Source organism: Symphodus melops (assembly GCF_947650265.1).
Source record: "Symphodus melops genome assembly, chromosome: 15".
Classification (NCBI taxonomy): domain Eukaryota; kingdom Metazoa; phylum Chordata; class Actinopteri; order Labriformes; family Labridae; genus Symphodus; species Symphodus melops.
Window position 1 is genome coordinate 23,629,236 of NC_136705.1, and position 20,131 is coordinate 23,649,366.

The 20,131-nt window shown below is 43.7% G+C and overlaps 1 protein-coding gene across 5 annotated transcripts in view; it reads left to right on the top strand.

The window, feature by feature from the left end:
• Positions 1 to 20,131, top strand: part of LOC306835502 (neurexin-1a-like) — a 285,076-nt gene that overhangs the window by 172,605 nt on the left and 92,340 nt on the right. For all 5 annotated transcript variants that reach the window (XM_079362091.1, XM_079362092.1, XM_079362093.1 and 2 more), the window contains one exon: positions 12,289 to 12,470. In XM_079362091.1, the coding sequence (XP_079218217.1) occupies positions 12,289 to 12,470 (182 nt within the window). The remainder of the gene's footprint in view (positions 1 to 12,288; positions 12,471 to 20,131) is intronic.

Consider the following 20,131-nt stretch of genomic DNA (forward strand, 5'->3'; position numbering starts at 1 on the left):
TTACAGTCTTTTTTAGTACGCCGTTTCCTTTTTGTGCTTCCCCCGATAGAGACTTCCTGCTGAGCCGGTATAAAGTGGACTTCCTGCTAATCGTTTGAAGGTTTCTTGCGGGCATTAAAGCACATTCTGTGCACCGTTTGTGTGATAAGGACTATCGGCCACATTTCCACCTTGGATGGTTCTATCAGTGAGGGTCACAAATTTTGATAGCTGTGATTTTTATGTTCCAAAATCTGCTACGAGACACGACAGTATCGACCGAGGGGAAAGCACCGAGGTGTCAAGCAGATATTTTTGGAGTCTCGTAAGAAACGTAAATGCTCAAATTTGTGGTTGTGACGTGATAACATTTGTGTCATGTGTCCTCTGCCTTGGCTGGACCCACAAATGCTTTTTTTTTTTAGCAGGGAATTATCTCTAGCCAATCAGATATCTCCCTAATTTTTAACCAATCACTAAATTTAGCTCCATAGAAAACGTCAGGACAGGAACAGTAACTCTGCAGAAAGACGAGGATCTCAAATCTGACTAAATATCTGCTTTTTATAGTATTGAAGGGGACATTTATAATGAGGTCAAAATAAATCTACATTTGTTACTAATTGAACTAATCCCCTTCATGTGGCTAATTCAGACTACTTGCCGCTGTGCTGAAGGTGGTGTTTGGATGTTGTAAGACGTATTCTGATACGAGTACCTCAGCCAACATCGATGTATTCGGGTTGAGTAGTACGTTTGTATTTTGCTGCAGCAAGTTTAAATCACTGGTGGTCGAGATAAAAAAGTAAAATGGATGATTTATGAAATCAGTTTCACTCCTTCACGGATGAAAAACACAAACCTACTTTCTAAACAACCCTTCCTTTCTCGAGCCAATGTTTTTGTGTGTCTGTCTCTCGCTGCCCCTCCTCCTCCACTGTGGTCACTCTGCACTGTACTCGCCTCGAGCTCTTACTTAAGTGCTTCGATGTTCTCTCTGTCTCTCTCTCTGTCTCTCTCTCTCTTGTCGTCCTTGTGTTTATTAGGTTTGGTTGCAGCTATGATTTTGGAGCCAGCATCTTATGCCCTCTAATAAGGGTGACCAATCATAGGGGCAAGCGGCAATGCCTCACTGTTAGTCTCCACTTAATTTAATTACATCAAATTAGCAAAGCAGGGTGAGAGAGAGAGAAAGAGAGAGAGCGAGAGAGAGAGGCTTAATCCTTTGCAGCTTATGCAGGCAGGTTGGACAGTGTCAGCTGTCCTAAGCAGAAACGCTGCAGCGGGATTGTCTTCATTAGAAGGAGCTTAAGGCTCTTAGGTCACTGGATATTGTTAAAACAATACTCTGGAAATGGGCTAATTAAAATATTTGCCTAGTTTGGCTCTAAGATTAAAGAGGACTGCTGTGGGACTCTTCTTGCACCTCGCCTTGTTTTTGCCTCCTCGTTTGCCTTTCCTCGTCAATGACTCATCGTTGAAATGCTTTGAATACATCTCAGCTGAGGTGTCTATAATATCTCTAAATCCCAAGCAGCAGATTTAACGCTGGGGAAGATTAAGTCTCTGAGCAATGAACTGTAAAAGTTTATATCGACTGTGCTGTATACATGCCAATATGGCCAGACTTATTAAGCCAACACGGAGTTAGCAGGCAGTCTGGGCTCTGGCTTGATTTAGCGCCTCTGTCCAGTCTGCTTTCTGCTGACTGCAAAGAAAATAGCTCAGCTCCAGCCCTACACACCGAGGGGAGGATTTATCACTTTAAAAAAAAAAAGGAGAGAAACGTGGAAGGAAGAGTGTGAGGTATACAGTATTTTATCTTATGGACCGCAGCAGTTAAAGACTAGCGGGCTAAAGTGCTCCGCTTCCCCTTCACAGTGGTTCTATAAATGCTTTGGCTCGATCACACCATGCAATGATGGATGAAATGGATGACATGTTTGCACAATACGGCAATCCTGCTTCGCTGTTTTCTGAAAATGTAGGGACATTGTGTGAAATGTAAATAAAAGCAGAATGTGTGGTGATTTGCAAAATATTGAAACCCAGTTTTTCAACAGCACAAAGACAACATACTAATGTCATTGTTTCTGGATCTTCGTAGGGTTGTCGGTTCAAATCTGTAAATTAGTCTGGTAGCTGGAGAGGTGCCAGATCACTTCCTGAGTGAGTGAGCAAGGCACCAGCAGCTCATTATGAGCAGCGCTGACAAATCTCCATTAATGCATGTCCACAGGATCCCGTTTGTGCGTGTGTGTGCGTGTGTGTGTGTTTGTGTGTGTAGTTCAGCCGATGTGTGTGTAGCTTGTCTCAATAGCAAAAAATTGGCAGGATTACTAAAGTACAACTTCATGTCTTCTTCACCACCGTGGTAAAATGAACCCTCTACCAACTTTTTTTTGACAAGTTGATGGAATTAAAATAAAAAAAATGGACATTTGATATGTTGTTTATTTCTTTTGGGGTTTTTTTTGGGATTCCCATCAGCTGTACCCGAGATCAAAGATATTCCTCCTGGGGTCCACAAATCTTTGTGCCGTTTTCAAATGAACATCAGGTTTCAATACTTTGCAAGTAGACAGATTCTTTTTTTATTGACATTATACACAAATAGTTGGAAACGGGGGATGCAGCTTGTCTTTGGAAATATCCGTCTCTCTAATGTCGATGGACGGATAACAAGTTTGTTTTGCTGTCATGGCAGACGAGCGTAGCAGGAATGCTCCAGCTCCAACCTGCGGTGAAACCTTTTCTCATGCCTGCTGCTTCTCTTCTAACTGCTTTTCCCCCATTATAAGGGAGGCAGTTGTTTGTGCCGAGAGAGGATTAAGACAAGTCAACAATCCATAGCCTTTTTAGTCTCCCAAAGGGCCGCTCACACACCACTGAAGACAGAGAATGGCTTTTTTCCAGGAGTAGAGCTCGAGAGCCCGGTTTAAATTGTTGAAAGGACCTCGCTGTGCTGCGACGGAACAATGAGCAGATATAGAAATAGAGATTGCGTTGGGGAAGGGGTTGGAGGTAAGGGAGGGTGGGTGTCAGGTTTGGGGCGGGGGTAGCCACAGGGATCTAGCTGTATCCGCCAAACCTTGCTTTCCAGTTCTCATTGTCCAGCTGAGTTTCCTTTATATGTATCCCACCCAGGGGAAGGACAACCAGAGACCGCTGCGCTTTAACTACCGACGCCTAATAACGGCAACAGCAATCACTCTCAACTCTTATTTCCAGAGCTGCTGTTGTTCACTGCACTTAATTGTTCCAACATACAGAGGCTGCCAGTCAAAGGTGACAGGCAATTAATCACCTCCGATGTCAAACCATCACAGCTGCTGAAGTGGTAACTGACAGGAGGGTCTGTTTTTCCTGCAAGCTTCTGTTTTTTTTTTTTGATTAATTTCATCAGAACTTTTGATTGCTTTGATCGGGAAAGTTAAAAAGAAATCCATTTAAAATAATTGTTGTGACACCGTTCTTTTTTTTCTTTCCCCTGTTTAAGATGATTATGACTCATTGTTAATGACTATGTCAGGGAAAGGCCGTAAACTCAAAATGCCACCATTAACAATTTAACGAGTTTTTATGGAGAAGTACTAAAACATTTGCTTTGTAATGCCACCTACTCTCACAAAAAAACACAATCACTGCACTCTGGGAGGCTCTTTTCTGAAAGCACTAAAAACCCACCATGTTAAACATCAAATGACTGCAGAGGAACACCGAGGGCACGCTCACACTTGGCAATCCGCATCGTGCCTCACGCTTCACCCCGACAGTCCAGTTCATTTGACGAGTGTGCCTCGGAGCACGGTACGCGTCCTCGGCCCTCGGAGCACGAGAACACGGAGAAATCCTGCTGTGTTCTGGCTCTAACTGACTAACACCATTCAAAATAAGCCTGAAAGTGTGTAAAAGTAGCTGTCATGTTCTCGGTTTATTTTCGGGCTTCTTTTGCCTTTAGTGTAGAGGTAGGCCAGTGGACAAAGATGCAAATCAGGAAGAGAGCGAGAGTGGCGACTGACATGCAGGAAAGGAGCCACAGGCCGGATTCAAGCCCAGACCGAATGGTATTGTTGCTTCTCCCGCTTGATTCAGACTCAACACAACAGTCTGCAGGTTTTACTTTTTAGTCATGTTGTTGTTTCATAAGTTGTTCTTCTCTGGATGCCAGAATTCAAAGAAGCTCGGTCTGTTTATTTAAATTCCCAAAGGATGAGGAGGTCATTGTCCTCGGGTTCAGAGCCTAGCTTATGTACTTGAAACTTGGCCTGGTGGTTAAAACACAGCGTTCTGATCTATGACATACTTTAAATAAATATTATCCTGTACACTGACTCTGAAGTTTAAAATGCTAGCGTGTTTTTTTCAGGGTTAAAAAGGTTAAACAAAGCAATATGTAGCATGACTAGATGCTGAGGATGATTAGCATAACGAACAAGTTTGTTACCAAAAAAAAATTCTTAAATGCCCCCTTTGAGCAAAAACATGTGCTCAGTTGACTTTGAAATAATCCTTTGTGACATATTCATTTAAATAATTGAAATTATTCCTGTCTTCAGTTGACCCCTCGAACCGGAAAGCCTTGTTTTAGCTTTTCTAAGAACTCCAGGCTCTAGTTTTATAAGACGTTACAGAACCCATGGCGTCTGGTGTGGAATCAACGTTCGTCATGACCAGAAGTTCACAGTGCGTATGGGGTGTTGTTGGCAGACGTGCAGAATAAATTATCAGTCAATGTGGTTTTTTTTCCATCACCAGTCAAAGCGGCTCGCTCTGACAAGTCTGATGTGCAACAGAGAGCAGTACAGAGGGGATCTTCATCAGAAAAAGAGCTCCCTCATGAGAACCCCCGTGTCCTTGTGCAAAAGGTGCAGAACTGCCACAAGCAAATGTATCGCACTCTATATTCCATTAGCTTTGGGAGGAAATAACATATTAGGCTACAGTGCTGCTCTGGTGCTAAGAGATTCAGCACCGAATAAATGAAATGGTTCAGTGCCATTAGAGGAAGAGCCAAACTAAACGAGCAAGCAACAACAGGGACGGTGTGCTGACGGTAAAGGTGCATCCACCAGCCTGCTCCTCATTCGTCGTACAGCCACATGTGAATATACTTGGAACGGGGAAAAAAGCTTTTTTTTTTTTCTGCTTCAGGGAATTACATCAAAGTCAAATTGGCCTACATATCTACAAAAAGACTAAGCGTATGAATAGGATCTGTACATGCACAGATGACTTGGTAAAGGCATGAAAGTAGCACAGAACCCAACTGCAGTGCAGCGCACACCTTTGACGTGGACTCAGAAGGTGAGCGAGACGAGCTGAAGTCCCTGGTGATCCTCTCCCCCTCATGTGGTAAAGTTCACAGTATGCAGCCAGAACACCAAGCAGGCACAGAGCCCTGCCCTGCACCAACCAATGACAAGCCTTACCAGCCTTTTCAGAGTCCTTTCTCTGTGTTTCAAGCAGAAAGACAAGCTTTAGCTTTAATGCCATCCCTGCTCGTTCTCTGCCCCTTATGTACACAAGGTCACACTCAAGGCACATCACTGATGACAGAGTTTATACTGTGAGTTTGTCGTTGGCTGTTGTGAGTAAAAATAATGAATGAAGGTTTTTTTTTTTTTTTTTTACTGCTGAATGAGACATTAGACGACGTAGTTTCTGCACAATTCAAGCGATGATCCGAGGTCCGCTTCTGGAGCAATGGCGCATGTGCATGTAAGCGAGGGGGCGTGGCTTTAGAGGGAGCACAGAGGGGAGGAGGTGGGTGCAGACGGAGCACCGAGGGAATGGTACTTTTAAAGTCATGCTAGTTTTAGAAAATTACCAACCTTGCCTTTAAGTCGAGATAAGAAAAGGGCAACTATGCTTAAATTAAAAACATCGAGGGGGAATTGGTTTATTGACCAGGTAATTCCAACCCCACTGTGGTGGTAGGTGGGGTGGTATGTTACCTTTTTGTCAGATGAAACTAAAGCTGAACGATTAAAGAAGATTCTACTGATTTAAATTATTTTATCTATACATCTTAAATATCTTTTTTTTTTCCCAACACACATGTATTGTACGTATTGGGTAATGTGTTATAACAGGGCCTCTGGTGAACCCCACCCATAAAGGACAGAGAGATAGATGGGCAGGCGTTCTTAGATTGGCTTCCTGTTTAACGGACCACAGGGTGCGATGTGGACTTTAATTGTTCACCGAGGGCCACGGTCAACAGACTGGACGTAATGCACAGCTTCGTGATCACAGCCAAGACAGAAAATGCAGCTTAAAAAAAAAAGGCCCAATTCTGAACTCTGTTGGTCATGACCCCGCAGTCTATTAACCATCTGAACACTTTAGCTATTGGCACGTTCAATGGTCCCAAAAGGTAGAGTATAGTTAGTAAGGTAGGTCAGGGGGAAGGAAAATAAAATTGATCCTGTTGACTCACATTTTTTCCTCCTGGCTTTAAATCTTAAAGAGCATTGATCTGAGATAGCCCCTTTACCAAATACCAATAGTGTCTGATTGGGTAAATGTGTCCTCATACATTGTGGTAATGATTTCTCAGGAAATAGAAATCATTAAGCTTCTTTTAATTGTATTTCTCCCAGGAGAGCACACAGGCCAAATATAGAGCCAAACAATGTCATCCTTAATGTTTGCTCCTAATAAAGGGCTTCAAAAGGAACACTACGCTGCTATTAGCCTTAATGTTTGTCTATTTCTGTCACAGATGAGCTATCACATACATTTTGTGTTTTTTATTATTCTTTATATATGATTTTTTTTTTTAAATTGTCTTCCCTTCCGTGTAAATACACTTGGCAATTAAAAAAAAAAAATCTGATAAAATTGACCTATTCTGCTGATCCCCATTTAAAACTCACATATACTGCAGTGTTTCAATCCTCGACGGGCGTACTAAAGTTTCAGCTCATGAGGCAAAAACATGTTGAATACGTCTGAAGTTAAATAAGTTCCAAATCTGTTGATTGCTCCCCGACATGAAAGCACAAACTGAACAAGACGGCTTCAAGCCTCTACGTAAGCAGCCCAAACCTCGCACACAGACTCTCTTCTTTGAGCACTGGAAAGCAGACTTCCAGAGATCTGACCAATCAGAGGAAAGCGTGCACGCTGGGAGGGGGGTCTTAAAGAGACAGTAGCTGAAACTAACAGAATTGTTTGACCTGCAAATCATCTCCTCTACAGGGTTAGGGCTGACCACATGAAAGGTGTTACATACCTCATACATACATACATACATACAAACATACATGCATTCGTTTCAATTTAAATGTCAGCCAGATCTGTTTATGACACACACAAAGTGTCCTGGCATCTGAGAGGTTAAACTTCTTACAAATCTTGCTTTAAAGATTCTTGTGAATGATCAAATGCAATACGCCACTTTTGGTGTTTCTATTTTTGCTCCCCAGTCATTACGGGAATCCTTGGCAGCAAAAAGAGAGAAACACAAGTGCGAGGTGCTGACAGAGAGCAAATCCATAATGTCATCTCTCCTTTTTCACATTTCCATCACAACTATGTAATTATGATTGGATTCCTCCCCAGTTTCTCGGCAGAGGTGGTAATATGAGGCTCGTTCTGACGGCTGCGTTGGAGGTCAGAGGAAAGACAGTCTGGGATGCAGGCGTGACCTCAGCTCAGCAGAAAAAAAAAAAAAAACAACACAGCCCGGATTTTTGTATTCTCACTACCCGAGAAGTGCTTCACCCGGGCACGGAGCCAGCCCTTCTTCCTTAACTCACACCTTCCCGCCTCTTCGTATGACACTGAGCAGTTTATTTAACATTCAGAGCTCAAGGGCCGGTTCGCTATATACGCTCCTGCTCCGTTCCGGCAGAAAACAGATTGAGACATTATGAAGTCGGTGCCAAGAGGGCTCTATAACACACAGGCCGTGTTTGCTATCCTGCAGCCGGCTATCCCACACACCTCTTTGGCCGAACGCAGGAGAGCTCCTGGGATGGTGCTACATTTTTAATGAAAGCAGAGTGTTTGATCTGCCAATGTTTATCTTCTTTGATGTTAAGTGACACAGCAGAGAGCAGCCAGCTCGCTATGTAGTCCAACATGAGGACAGATTAATTCATTATCCTTCAGCAGACGGAAAAAAAAAGGGGGGGGGGGGGGGTTGCTCCTGGTTGAGGAGTTCACGCTGGAGGTCCGATCATCTGCAGTAGCCTTGAGGAGCAAAAACGTGCTTGAAAATACAGTGGCTCCGCCTGCACGGTGACCTCTCTGGGGAAATGCATATGAATGTAAGAGGTACAAATGCAAGAGGGGATACACGCAGCGAGAACATCATAATTGCATTCTGTTTGCTTGTATTGTTTAGCGCGCCACCTCCGAGCACTTTCTCAAAAACTCCCCTCATTACCTCCAACATCTTGTCCTTTCATTTGTGTTTTATTAGACTGTGGGGGAAGAAGAGGGAATAAAGTGAAACTCTCTTGTCAAACTAAAGAGACAACAAACAGGCGAGTATATCCAGGACACAACTGTAATCTAATGACTACAACAGATCCATATCAGGGCCCAGTGTCCCAGGAGGGCACACATATAACAAATATGGAGCCCGTGCATAATTACTCCCACCACTGGAGGTAGACCAGGCACGTGTCGGCTGATTTCATGCCACTGCGCTGCTTGTGTAGGTGTGCATTAGCCGTGTTTCTCGGTGTGTCTTAATCCTAACATTCCCTCAAGGAGTTTGTTCCTCTAGTCTTACATGCCTGTATGGATTTTAGACTGCTTAATCACGTATCAGAGGCCTTATTATGAGGAGTGAAGGACCAGGCAGCTGGTGACCTGAATCCTGAAGAGGTTCTGACTGTTTGGCTCAGAGCAGTGACTGACTGGTCATCTCACATAGATCTGTTTCAGATGAATCAATTCACCGAGATGGGATTCTTCGTTTCAAGGTTATTTATTGAATAATTTCAACACATGATTACACAATGAGGCCTGAGGTGTGCGGAGTCCAGAGCTGAACAACACACAAATACATTATCTCAAACTCATTTGCATATAATGATGTTTGCCCTTCCCCTGGTGGATCTTATTAACACTCTTCTCTGACCAAATCTCAATTTCCTGTTTGAACAGAAGTGTGATACCTGCCACTCACATTGATTATCCAATGGTTAGGTTTCCCCCGCCCTCTGATATCCAGATGCATATTTGAATACCCCACGGACCTCATGGTTCTACAACAACAGGATGAATCCGTCACACATTTGACAACTTTGTTATTGCCAAAATAAAATCCCTCTTTCCAAGGAAAACTTCAGGCCGGGTCTCTCGCAGGTCACCAGGCCTTGAGCACTCAAACTGCAGCAGATATAGATGTGGACTTCAATTCATGTATTGCACCGGCTATCGGCTCTTTCTCAGGGTCGACTTTCCAAAGAATATTGAGCAAAATATTCCCATAAAGTTGTTTTGCTTTGTGCAGCTTTCTCGGGTTCTTTTCCCACTCTCTCTTTCCTGTTACAGGGAGGATGCTTTCTTATTAAGGGTGAAATGTAAACCACATCTGTAAAGACTGGACAGCACAATCTAAAACATATCAATACAGAGTGCCCCGCCCTTAAATCAGCTCATCGTCTCCATGTGGACAGAGTGAAAGCACAAAACACAGCTCTTCGTCACACGACAGGAAGTGAAGGCTCCAGTATCAGACACAAAACGAGAGCGAGCTGCTCGCAGCAGAACAGCACTAAGGGCATTTTTGCGCTTGAATAGCATTATACATGGGGCAATCAGCCATCGAAGTCCATTCTTTGTGAATTAGTGTTTTTTTATGAAGTTAAAATTGAATTTTAATGAAAGAAAAGTTACAAAAAAAGTTTTTGTTTTTTTAAAGTTCTTTAAAGAATCAGCAGGTGGGACCTTGGAAAAAAATTGGAATCAGCTAATAAAGTGAATTGCATGTGTAAAAAAATGTCCAGTTAAAATCTGTTGTAAAGTTTTTATATAATCTGCAGGTCACAGAGTTTAGTTGACCTTTGTTGCTTTGACTTGGCGGCCCTGCTGTTTATTCATTTAGCTTAAGGGTGGCACAAGTCAGATCTGGACAGCAGTCCAATGAAACGAGCCGTCTTTAGATTTGAGTGTGAGGTCACCAACAGTAAATAAGCTGTCAGAGGAAGAAAGTGGGTGTCAAACTTATGAATAGTCAGGGGGGGGGGCAGCAAGTTCATACACTGACATGGTTTAAAAGAGCTTAATTATAATAAGCTGGAGTACGGAGCGAGCGTTCGGCGGCTCGGGGCGGAAAACTCTGTGACAGTGACAACAGTCCGACGAGAGCTACATGAAGTGAAGATCGCTCTGTGCAGGGGCCGGCATCAGATATGCATTAATGGAACACGGAGGCTTTTTCAGCTGTAGCCGCCAGACTTCATGAAAAAGAAATGACGCCCGCCTGGCGAATATATTACACATAATGTCTTTTCCTTTGTCGAAGCCATCAAGCTTCATAACGCTTTATCCATTAGTCGAACAAGAACGCTAACAGTGTTATTTCATTTAACCAATGCGAGTTATGCTTTATGAAAACAATAAATCCCACCACAGATCCGTGTGTCCCAACATCATTTGTTAATCACATTATTGTTAATTAATGATGCAATTCTTTTTAGCTAATGGTCGACAGTGTGTGTATTGGCTCGAGTGAGGGAGCGGAATTGGAAAAAAAAGAGTGTGAGAGTAGAGTGACGCATTTTAATCACTCCGCTGAGAAGAGGAGCCAGAGGGGAAGAGAACGGCAGAAAGAAATAAATAAATGCAAAATATATCGATAGTTTTATATCCTCGTGAACTGGTTTACAAGAAGATATTGGAATTACAGTCAAAATGATTTATCATCTATTGTTCTGGCTGAGGCTGTTTAACTCCCTGCTCCTATGAATATTAACACTCTCTCTCTCTCTCTCTCTGTTTCTCCGTCTCACACATACATGTAAACGCATAACACACTAGCAGAGCTCCCCGTCTAATTTTTCATGAAGATCGCTGTTTTTATGCTAATCTGACAGCTGCATTCATTTTCAGGCTTTCTCTCGGGCATTTATTTCCCAATCACATACCCACTCATGCACAATAGCACACATGGATACACACTTCTTCTTCTGCTTCCCCGGTCGTTCTTTTCCACGTCTTGACAGAAATGAATTGAAACGCCATCCTAATGAAGGTTTCTAATTGGAAAGAAATAGGCACTTATTTGATTGAGACAACTCTGACACATTAGAAGAAAAAAAATTGTGAAGCTGTGGACGGCTGGCGAGCATCAAAACCTGAGATTGTGCCTTTCCGAATAAACTGTCTCCACTTTTTAATAGACCACTTCTTTTTCAAGTCAGAAGGGTGCCTTATTTCAAACCGTCAATTTGACCCGGTCACTGGCATAATGCTGCAAGGCTCTTTCTCGCTGAATAGCTGGGTAATTAGCCGCACTCTTTTTCTCCATCAGGTCATGTTCAAATCTTTCATGGGCTCGCTGTGGACAACGAGGTAATGCAGCGAGACAGGAAAGCGTCAGTTTTGAGGTCATACGAAGGGCACAATTGGACCAGTCAGTCAATAACGCTGCCGTCTGAGTCTGCCTTTGAGGCTGCTAATGAAGCACAGGAGCAGCGAGATGCTCGCTTTGGCATGCTGGTAACCTGGGAAGCAGAGAGACATCCGCCAGCGCTCGCTTGCATCTCTTCTCTCTGGAGGTGAAGCAGGAGTGGCAGTTAAACTGAGTCACTGTGCTGCATTATGAGGAAAGTGGCACCGGTACCTGCCTCCCCTCGTTTCTGCAGAACCCCTCCCACACTCATGAATTGACATGAGTGTACTCAAGCCCTCAGATGGGGCGGAGAGCTTTTCAAGAGCCATGTGTACCTCAGCGCTGTGCAGAGAAATGACAGAACACTCCACAGTGATGTCGCTCCGTAAACGTGGCTTCAGTTACCATGTTGAGCTCAAGACGAGCGCCTGCTGAGAACTGAATGCACGTCGTTGTAAAGTTATAAAATCATATCAGTTTAATTCATTTTTTATTAGAATGAGTACATCAGAGCTGCTAACGGTGTTTGAGTCTGAAGCTTTTTATGAGGAACTTTGAGAGTGGGCAGAGTGGAATTTGTTTCATATTTTGCATTCTCCCCGGGGGTGCATGCAATTCCCGGCAGAAATGGATTTCAACATGTGTCATGTTTACAGTCAGCGGTTCATGCCTGGTTCACATTCATACCATGAATACACCACTAATGACTTCTCCTTTTGTTTCGTCTCTAGCGGGAACAACGTACATATTTGGGCGAGATGGTGGACTGATCACGTACACGTGGCCGCCAAACGACCGTCCCAGCACGAGGGCAGACCGGCTAGCCATCGGCTTCAGCACGCACCTGAAGGATGCTGTCCTGGTGAGGGTGGATAGCTCCTCTGGTCTCGGAGACTTCTTGAAGCTTCACATTGTAAGTCACAAACTTTTTTTTTTTTTTTTTTTGTAACATTATATGAATGCTACTGCCCCCGAGGGGAAATACGGTTTGCAGCCGTGTGGAAATAAGAAACATAAAGAAACACAAGCCCATAGATTCGGTCAATAGAAGCAACATAAACTGTGAACAACATTATAAACAGAAATACATAAATTCATCAGGTGAAAACAGGAAACTCAGAATGTATAAAAAAACATCTTGGTGAATCGATCGGGAGGCAGACTGCGAGTACAGTGGAACACATTACACAAACTGTACACCGTCTGCAGCGTCAGACATAAATAAAAAAAAAACCCATGTGAGTGTTTCTCTCAGGGTCTACTTTTTTTTAAGTAAACATCCACGTCCATGTGCTAACATGTGGTTAACACGTCACTTCGGTCGATGTGCCACTTTAACCTGACACAGCTGACTTGAAACTTTGTCTTCATTTTATTGACCAAAATACTGACAAACCGCACAGCACTATGGGACGCCATTGTTCCACTGTCCTGTTGGCCCGATGGAAGTAACCACTGAACAGAGCAACAGCAAGTGGCAGGCGGCTATGGTACAACACATTTCCTTACTTCCCAATAAAATATGTTCACGTTGGGCTTTTGTGTAAAGAAAATGGACACTGGTTTAGATAACAAAAAGATGCAGTTTAAAGGCAGCAAATAAAGCTGCTTGGATCTCTTAACCAAGAGCAAGAGCAAAGCGTAAGAGCAACACAGGACATTTATAATCAGAAAGGTCAGCTGTGATCCTCCAGTTATTGATTTCTGATCTTAAAATATGAGTGTTCTGTTTTGTCTTGTTGCATCGTTCACGGTCTGAAGAGTGCTGCATCTTTTAGTTCTCTTCGCCAGTTGTGATTTTCTGCAGAGAAAAGAAAATGCTGAAGATTTTATTGGGATGTTGGGAGATTTGTTGTTTGGAATCAAACTGAGAAATGCTCAGTTTATCCAAAGACAAATCTTTAAATAGTAGAACCAGAGAAAAAAACATTTTTAGCTGAATGATCTCAGAGTGATTTTTTTTTTTTGGCTCTGTATGTCGGACTCAATTTTCCAATCAGCTTCTTTGCTGTGCTTGAGGGCTTTCTGCAAACGTCCTGCTCAAGATTGACGAGTTTGGGCTGTTTTTTTTTAATTCTCTGTTGCTTTTCTTTTTTTTTCCAAAATTGTTCTGAACAAACCAAAAAAAAAAAGATAATGTGCTCAGTGTGAATCAGAACCTGATGATTGTCATGGTTGTCTGATTACTGTCAATCAAATCTCAGGAAAGTACACCCACAGAATCGTGTTGAAGAAGAGTTTTACACCTTTACATTTAAGTAAATACAACACACTGATGTAGCTCCTTTTTGGGGGCTTTAATTGTGCAAGAACTTTTGCTGAATTCCAGTACCGCACATGGAGAAGGAGTTACATCATGCATGACCCTCAGGACATTATTATTGTGTGTGGGAACAAGGAGCCCACACTCGCTCACCTCCTTGTATGCGAGTGGTGTGGTCACTGTGTGTGTGTGTGTGTGTGTGTGTGTGTGTGTGTGTGTGTGTGTGTGTGTGTGTGTGTGTGTGTGTGTGTGTGTGTGTGTGTGTGTGTGTGTGTGTGTGTGTGTGTGTGTGTGTGTGTGTGTGTGTGTGTGTGTGTGTGTGTGTGTGTGTGTGTGCAGCAGCAGCAGCTGAGGGAAATGGTGCACTAATAAGGGTTAGCTTCATATAGTATACCTCTGACCTGGACATAATTCAGCTGGCTACCACACGACCTTCCTCTGACTCGCACCCTCTTACTGACAACACTCATTAGTGGGTGAAAGGGGGGCGGGGGCGGAGGGTGCTGTGCTGGCTGCAGCCCTTCCTGTTGAGGAGAGTGGAAAAGGTGAGAAACATACAGTCTGTTTGTGGACATACATGTCCTGACCCACCATCAAATCAGCATCATATACTGACATGTTTGAGGTTAGAGAAAGAATCATCTTTAAAAAAATTTTTTACATACTTGATCAATCTCTGTTATTGAGACGTGCTCGCACACTAAAAACACACGTGCACAAACAGGATCCGATGGACGTCTGAGTGAGGGGGCTGCACATGAAAGAGCGCTGGAACAGTTGGAGGTTTGGCGTCTTAGCTGTCCCCCTCCAGCTACCAGACCAACTTCAATCATTTCCTCACCGGCTTTTAAACCAGCAACTCTCTGGTTCCCAACACAAGTCTCTACAGACTGGCTTATGCTGCCCTAAACCTCAGCACGCCTCAGAACACGTACTAAAGGCTAACACTAGTCTGGGCAGCCCGGCAAACTGCAGGACAGCGCGGATGTTTTGCCCTGGGCATACAGGAAGGTTGCACAAACACAGTCGTACAGGAAGCAGTCCACCCTGCACACTCGCACACAAATTGATCTTGAAGTTTGCCTCAGCCCAAGCTGCCCACACACAGAGTCACACATACAGTGAGCATGCATGACATAAGCAGGCCTGTCCCGAGGACACCGAGCGGCCATGATGTTGCTCTCAAGAGACACCTCAGGACTGGCGATGTGCGCATGGCACCGCTGTTTCTTCTCCACCATTCCTCCCGCTGTAAACCTCAGGGCCAAGTGATATTTAGCCCGGAGTTTCAAATCAGGAGAAACACGCTAAGTTAAAAGGACACAGCCTTGTTTTATTCACACTGTCTACGTAGCTCTAAATGCCACCAGGGACTCAGGCAAAAGGTTTAGAAGAAAATGAATCAAAATGTCAGAAAAGAGGGACAGGTGCGCTCTCTCAGATGCGTCTGGGCGGCCGTCCATAAGCACGAAAACACCTGAACGGGGATGAAAAAGACAGATTTTCTTTAAGCCTGATTTCTATGTGAGAGATGAAAAAATGTCTCCGCCTGAAAGGTTCCTCTTTTAATGAAAGGGGCTTCGCTTTGTGGCTCACCCCACTGCAGAACTGATTTCATATACATAGACATTTCCTCGTTGTGTGCTTGCTCAGGCACCCGTTACAGTTCTTCACACACCGATCTACACTAATAGGGTGGTTATAGTGTCTGCAGCTGCACCAGAGGGATGCAGTTTGTTCAACCTCAAAATCCTTCTGTCCTTTCTAACAACACTACCTTCAGTACAGTGTGTGCTCATAAGGACAATAACTCATCAGACCTGTGGACGCTGGCTCTTTGACTGGGTGTTTTTGCAGCCAGCCTCGAGTGGACTCTCCATGAACTGTAGGATATTCCTATTCCACAGTGGCTTCATTGTTAACCCTGGAGGTTGCAGCTTGTTTAAAAACAGGCCAGGGATCATGTGACGTGAAACTCCCACGCTGTGATTCACCCTGAAGGAGCGTCTCTTTGACGACAACCCTCTCACTTTTGTCCCCTTTATTAGACGGCTTCTTAATTTGAAACACATTTTTGAATTTGGACATTATGTTGTTGTTTTTCTTCCATTAGACAAATAGTGAATAGGAATCCCATTGGAGCTGCATCCATAGCAACAGGTTTCTCAGTAACCACAAAGACAACACAACGAGCCAAAGTAGCTTTCATTACTCAAGTTAAACCGAACATTTCCAGTAATGGTGAAGTGCCACGAGGTGAAAAGATCAGACAGCGCCTGAGTTTCCTGCCTCGTCATGTCGGAGTGTGTTGACAGCGTTGTGTCCGTTCAGCTGTCATGTACAATCTTCCGTTTTGAAGATTGCTTTCCTATGGCGTAGCATCTTCTAATCTATCTACTTCCACGTTCCCGTCTCCTTCTCTTTTCCTAAAGTAAACAGACAAACGTCGGAAAAAGCGACTAAATTTTCCGCCCTGTGATGTGATTACAGTCGTCCTCTTGAGCTTGTGATAAGAGCCGAGTCCCTGGCAACCATCTACTTTTCTCGGTAGCTTGTTCTGCTTTACAAAAGGTATGCTATCGAGGAGGCGTGTAATTGGCCAATCAGGAGCAAGTACTTGTACGCAGACCTGTAATACGTACAGTTAAATAACAAACTGTTCCTAGTAACCAGAGGTAAAGCTGCAGCTCTGCTGATGCACTGCCCACGGCTGTAACAACCCCGTTATTACCTCAAAGATGGTGCACGCAGGCCGTACATTACGACACTGAAGATCAAAGATGAGGAGACGAATGCATCGGAAACACACAGGTCACATTATGGAGGGAACATTCTGTGAGCCCGGTTTAAGGTTCATGGCAGGGCAGAGATGGAGGTGAGAGAGGGTCACGTGGCACGCCGAGAGATGGTGCATGTGCAGCCTCGTTGATGAAATGTGAAGCGTTCCATTGGCATTTTACAGGGAGAAAATGTTGATAAGGCATGTTCTTACAGCAGGGGCAGTGGGTTGTGAGAATCCCCTCTCCTCTCGCATCAGCAGTCACTCTGAAAGCCTCCTCTTATTTATTTATTTATGCACATTAATCTCGGGGCTTTGTGAAACGTTGCATTTCATTAGAAAATGAGAGAAGCATGAGAGAGAGAGAGAGAAAACAAAGTTTTAGAGAGACACAGAGGAAGCATGAAGGAAGGCAAAGAGGTTGTGCTCTTCCTTTTTTTTTTGTTCACGTAGATTTTTCTGAAGGAGCATCAGGGTCAGAATACCAACAATTATCTCTGTGCCAAAGAGTATGACATGCTTTTCATTGTATTGCATTACAACAAAACTTGCAGCAAAACTTTGCAAAATGTGAGTTCCAAATAAAGCACCACTTGAAATATTCCATCAAATAATGTTAAACAGACTTTTTAGGGATGAACTAAAGTGCCTTTCTTTCTCGAGCGTGATTGAAGAGACGTGCTTTTCTCCCGACAAAGTGTGATTGACTGATGTGTTTAATTGTCATGAGGGATGTTTGCAGAGCGTTGTGCTGCAGTCAGATGGAAGGAAAGCAGAAAATTAAATCACAATATATTGTGAAATTGCGATGCTCTTGATTCAAACCCTCTAGATATGTGCTTCACGCTCCTGTCGTCTCCTCATTAATTACACGGGAAAGGACGTGTTTTACAGCACTCCATTAAACACAATGAGCGGAGCCAAATCACCACTTTGATGCCTTTCTTACGCAGGAAAAAGCAGCGCTCAGCGAGTCACCTGCAAGAACCTTATATCTGCTTGAACTGCACCCTCAGAGGCCTGCTCTTTAAAACGAAATAGTATGACTATATAATGACTCTATGGGCCAATTGGCTTTCACGTTGTAGCGAAGGGAGTTTGTTTCACTCAGATTGGTCAAATTGTTTTTCTGTCATTGATGGAAAAAAAACGCCTAAGACTGAAGATGTGTGGGACATTGTTGATTGGCAGAGCTGAATATGCATACATGCATTCCAGAGGAGCTTCACAGATGCACATGCTTTTCAAAACAACACATAGTAAGCCTGATTCCCAGAGGTGTTCCCCTGTTTCCTTTCATTTACCTCTGCTCCGAGCAGACATGTCTTTGGAGGAGTGTATCTTCAGCTGTATGAGATGGGATTAGACCAGATTTCAGTATTTACCCCCCTCCCTCTCCATCTTCAACATCCCTCACCCCTCTAATCTCCTGCTCCCATTTCATGATGACAGGAAACCCAGCGGGGCTTGAAGGACGCCATCTCAGCTCACACTCTCAAGAGGGAATTTTTTTTCTGAGTAATATGTGGGGAACTATGATTTAAATGCACCTCAAAGGAATTGCGATCCTTCCCCCGCCTCTCCTCTTTTTTTCTATGGCAGATAAAGACAATGACTGAGAAGTCAGTGAACCATCAAATGTACGACAATCACTTTCCTCAGGCTCATTACTGTAGCGCGTGAGGAAGAAGAAGAAGAAGGACCGGATTCATAATAACGCCGCTCCCGTTTCTCCAATTATGATGATTCTCTCCAATCCCTTTCCCCCCTTTTTTCCAAAGGTAAAGCATATTCATGAGGCTCCTCCAACAAGTATTCCATGCGGATGTTCGACTTGTCTGTACATGATAGTATGCCCAGGCAAAGTATTCGCATATATGAAATTAATTGCAGAGTATCTGAAAGTCAAATCCAGGGCAGAAATTCACAGTGACATTATGCAAATTATAAATGTAATGATCCCTGCGCCTTGCAGCAGGGTGATTCATATAGTAGAAGAAGTGGATCATAGTTTGGAGGATGTGGGTGCAGCACCTGCAGTGTTAATCATGGTAATATGATTTACTGTGTAAGTTCTGTATAAGAAGTCGAAATATTAGGTTAAAGGTAGATTCTCCTTTGATGTTATTGAGGTTGTTTATTCATCCCACACAAGGGAAGTATCATTTATTTTCCTGCACAAACAAGGCCGGGTGTCTGTTATTGGAAATCTATCCGTCCTTTTTGTTTTTTTTAGGAAGCCATTACTCAGTGAAATGAAGGCGTTGCAGTTGTTTTCCTCCTGTTTTCGTTGTCAATGAGCAGCAGTGACAGTGACTATCAGAGGCTCTTCACAGTCTCAGGCAGGGCCCCCTGGGGCCCACCGAGCTTGTTTTGTGCTGGTACTCAATCTCTGCATGGAGGTTGGGGACTGTTCCAAGCACTTTCTTCTATCCCCTCGTCTAATTGCACGCATCCCTTTAATAAAATAAAAAAAAAAACAAGCAATGAAAGCACTGTGGCGATGACAGAATCACTATGAAGTTAATATATTCCATAGAAGAGAGGATATGCTGAAGAAATAATGACTTCTCTGGCGGTGCATTGCTCCCCTCAGTCCTCGTTTCGCTGAACCAGAAGGGAGGTTCTTCTTCTGACTGAAGACACCTTTAAGTGCAGCTTCAACTCTGCTCTCCACCCTATTCATCACGTTAAATGGCTTTACAGGAGAGACCGCTGTGACCCGCTGTCCGAGCATTCAACTTCAAGAAAATGTCATCTTTCATGTGTTTTTCGCAGCTCACCCTTCCTGTTGGAGTTGTGACTGCGCGGAATCGCGTGCTTCATTAAGTAAGAGTTGTGCGTTTTCGTTTGATGCTGCAGGTCACATGGTTACCCCGGAGAGGCGGCGCGAGTCTCAGGAGACTGAACCAGTGTCACGCTATCCCCCGTGCTCCTATTAAAACACCTGCTCAGGGAAAGGATCTTATTGTCATCTGCTCCTCCTGTTCAGGTCTCACACTTAGTAATTGCATGTGGTGCTCGCTCTGCACACAGACAGAGAGCAGACCTGCATGCAATACGCCTCAGGGGTCAGTTATTAACAGACCTCCAGAGCAGCTGACAGATATCAGCTATCACTATTGTAATAAATGAAACATCAATGCATCCGAAACGTACGGCTGTTTACCTGCATGTGGACGCGCTCGGATTGAGCAGAACATTTCAGATACGTTTCATTCGTCGGGTGTTTGTGGTGTGTTTGAACAGTTGTTACTTCACACTTTTTCCTCAACATTACTTTATCTGCTGTTGCTATGGTAACAAACCCAGTATAAGGCTGCTATGGTGTGTTTGGTACCAAGGTGATGTAATGCATTTTGAGCAGACTGTACACTGAGGAAAGAGACGCCATATCCGAGTTCAAATCAGTTCAAAACTATCACATCTTTATTGAATCTGCACAAACCTCACCTCACTCTCGGTGTAGAGTCTGTCACTGAAGAGCGCCATGAAAAAATAAAGTCCAGACCGGGCAAACATCATGTTTGCT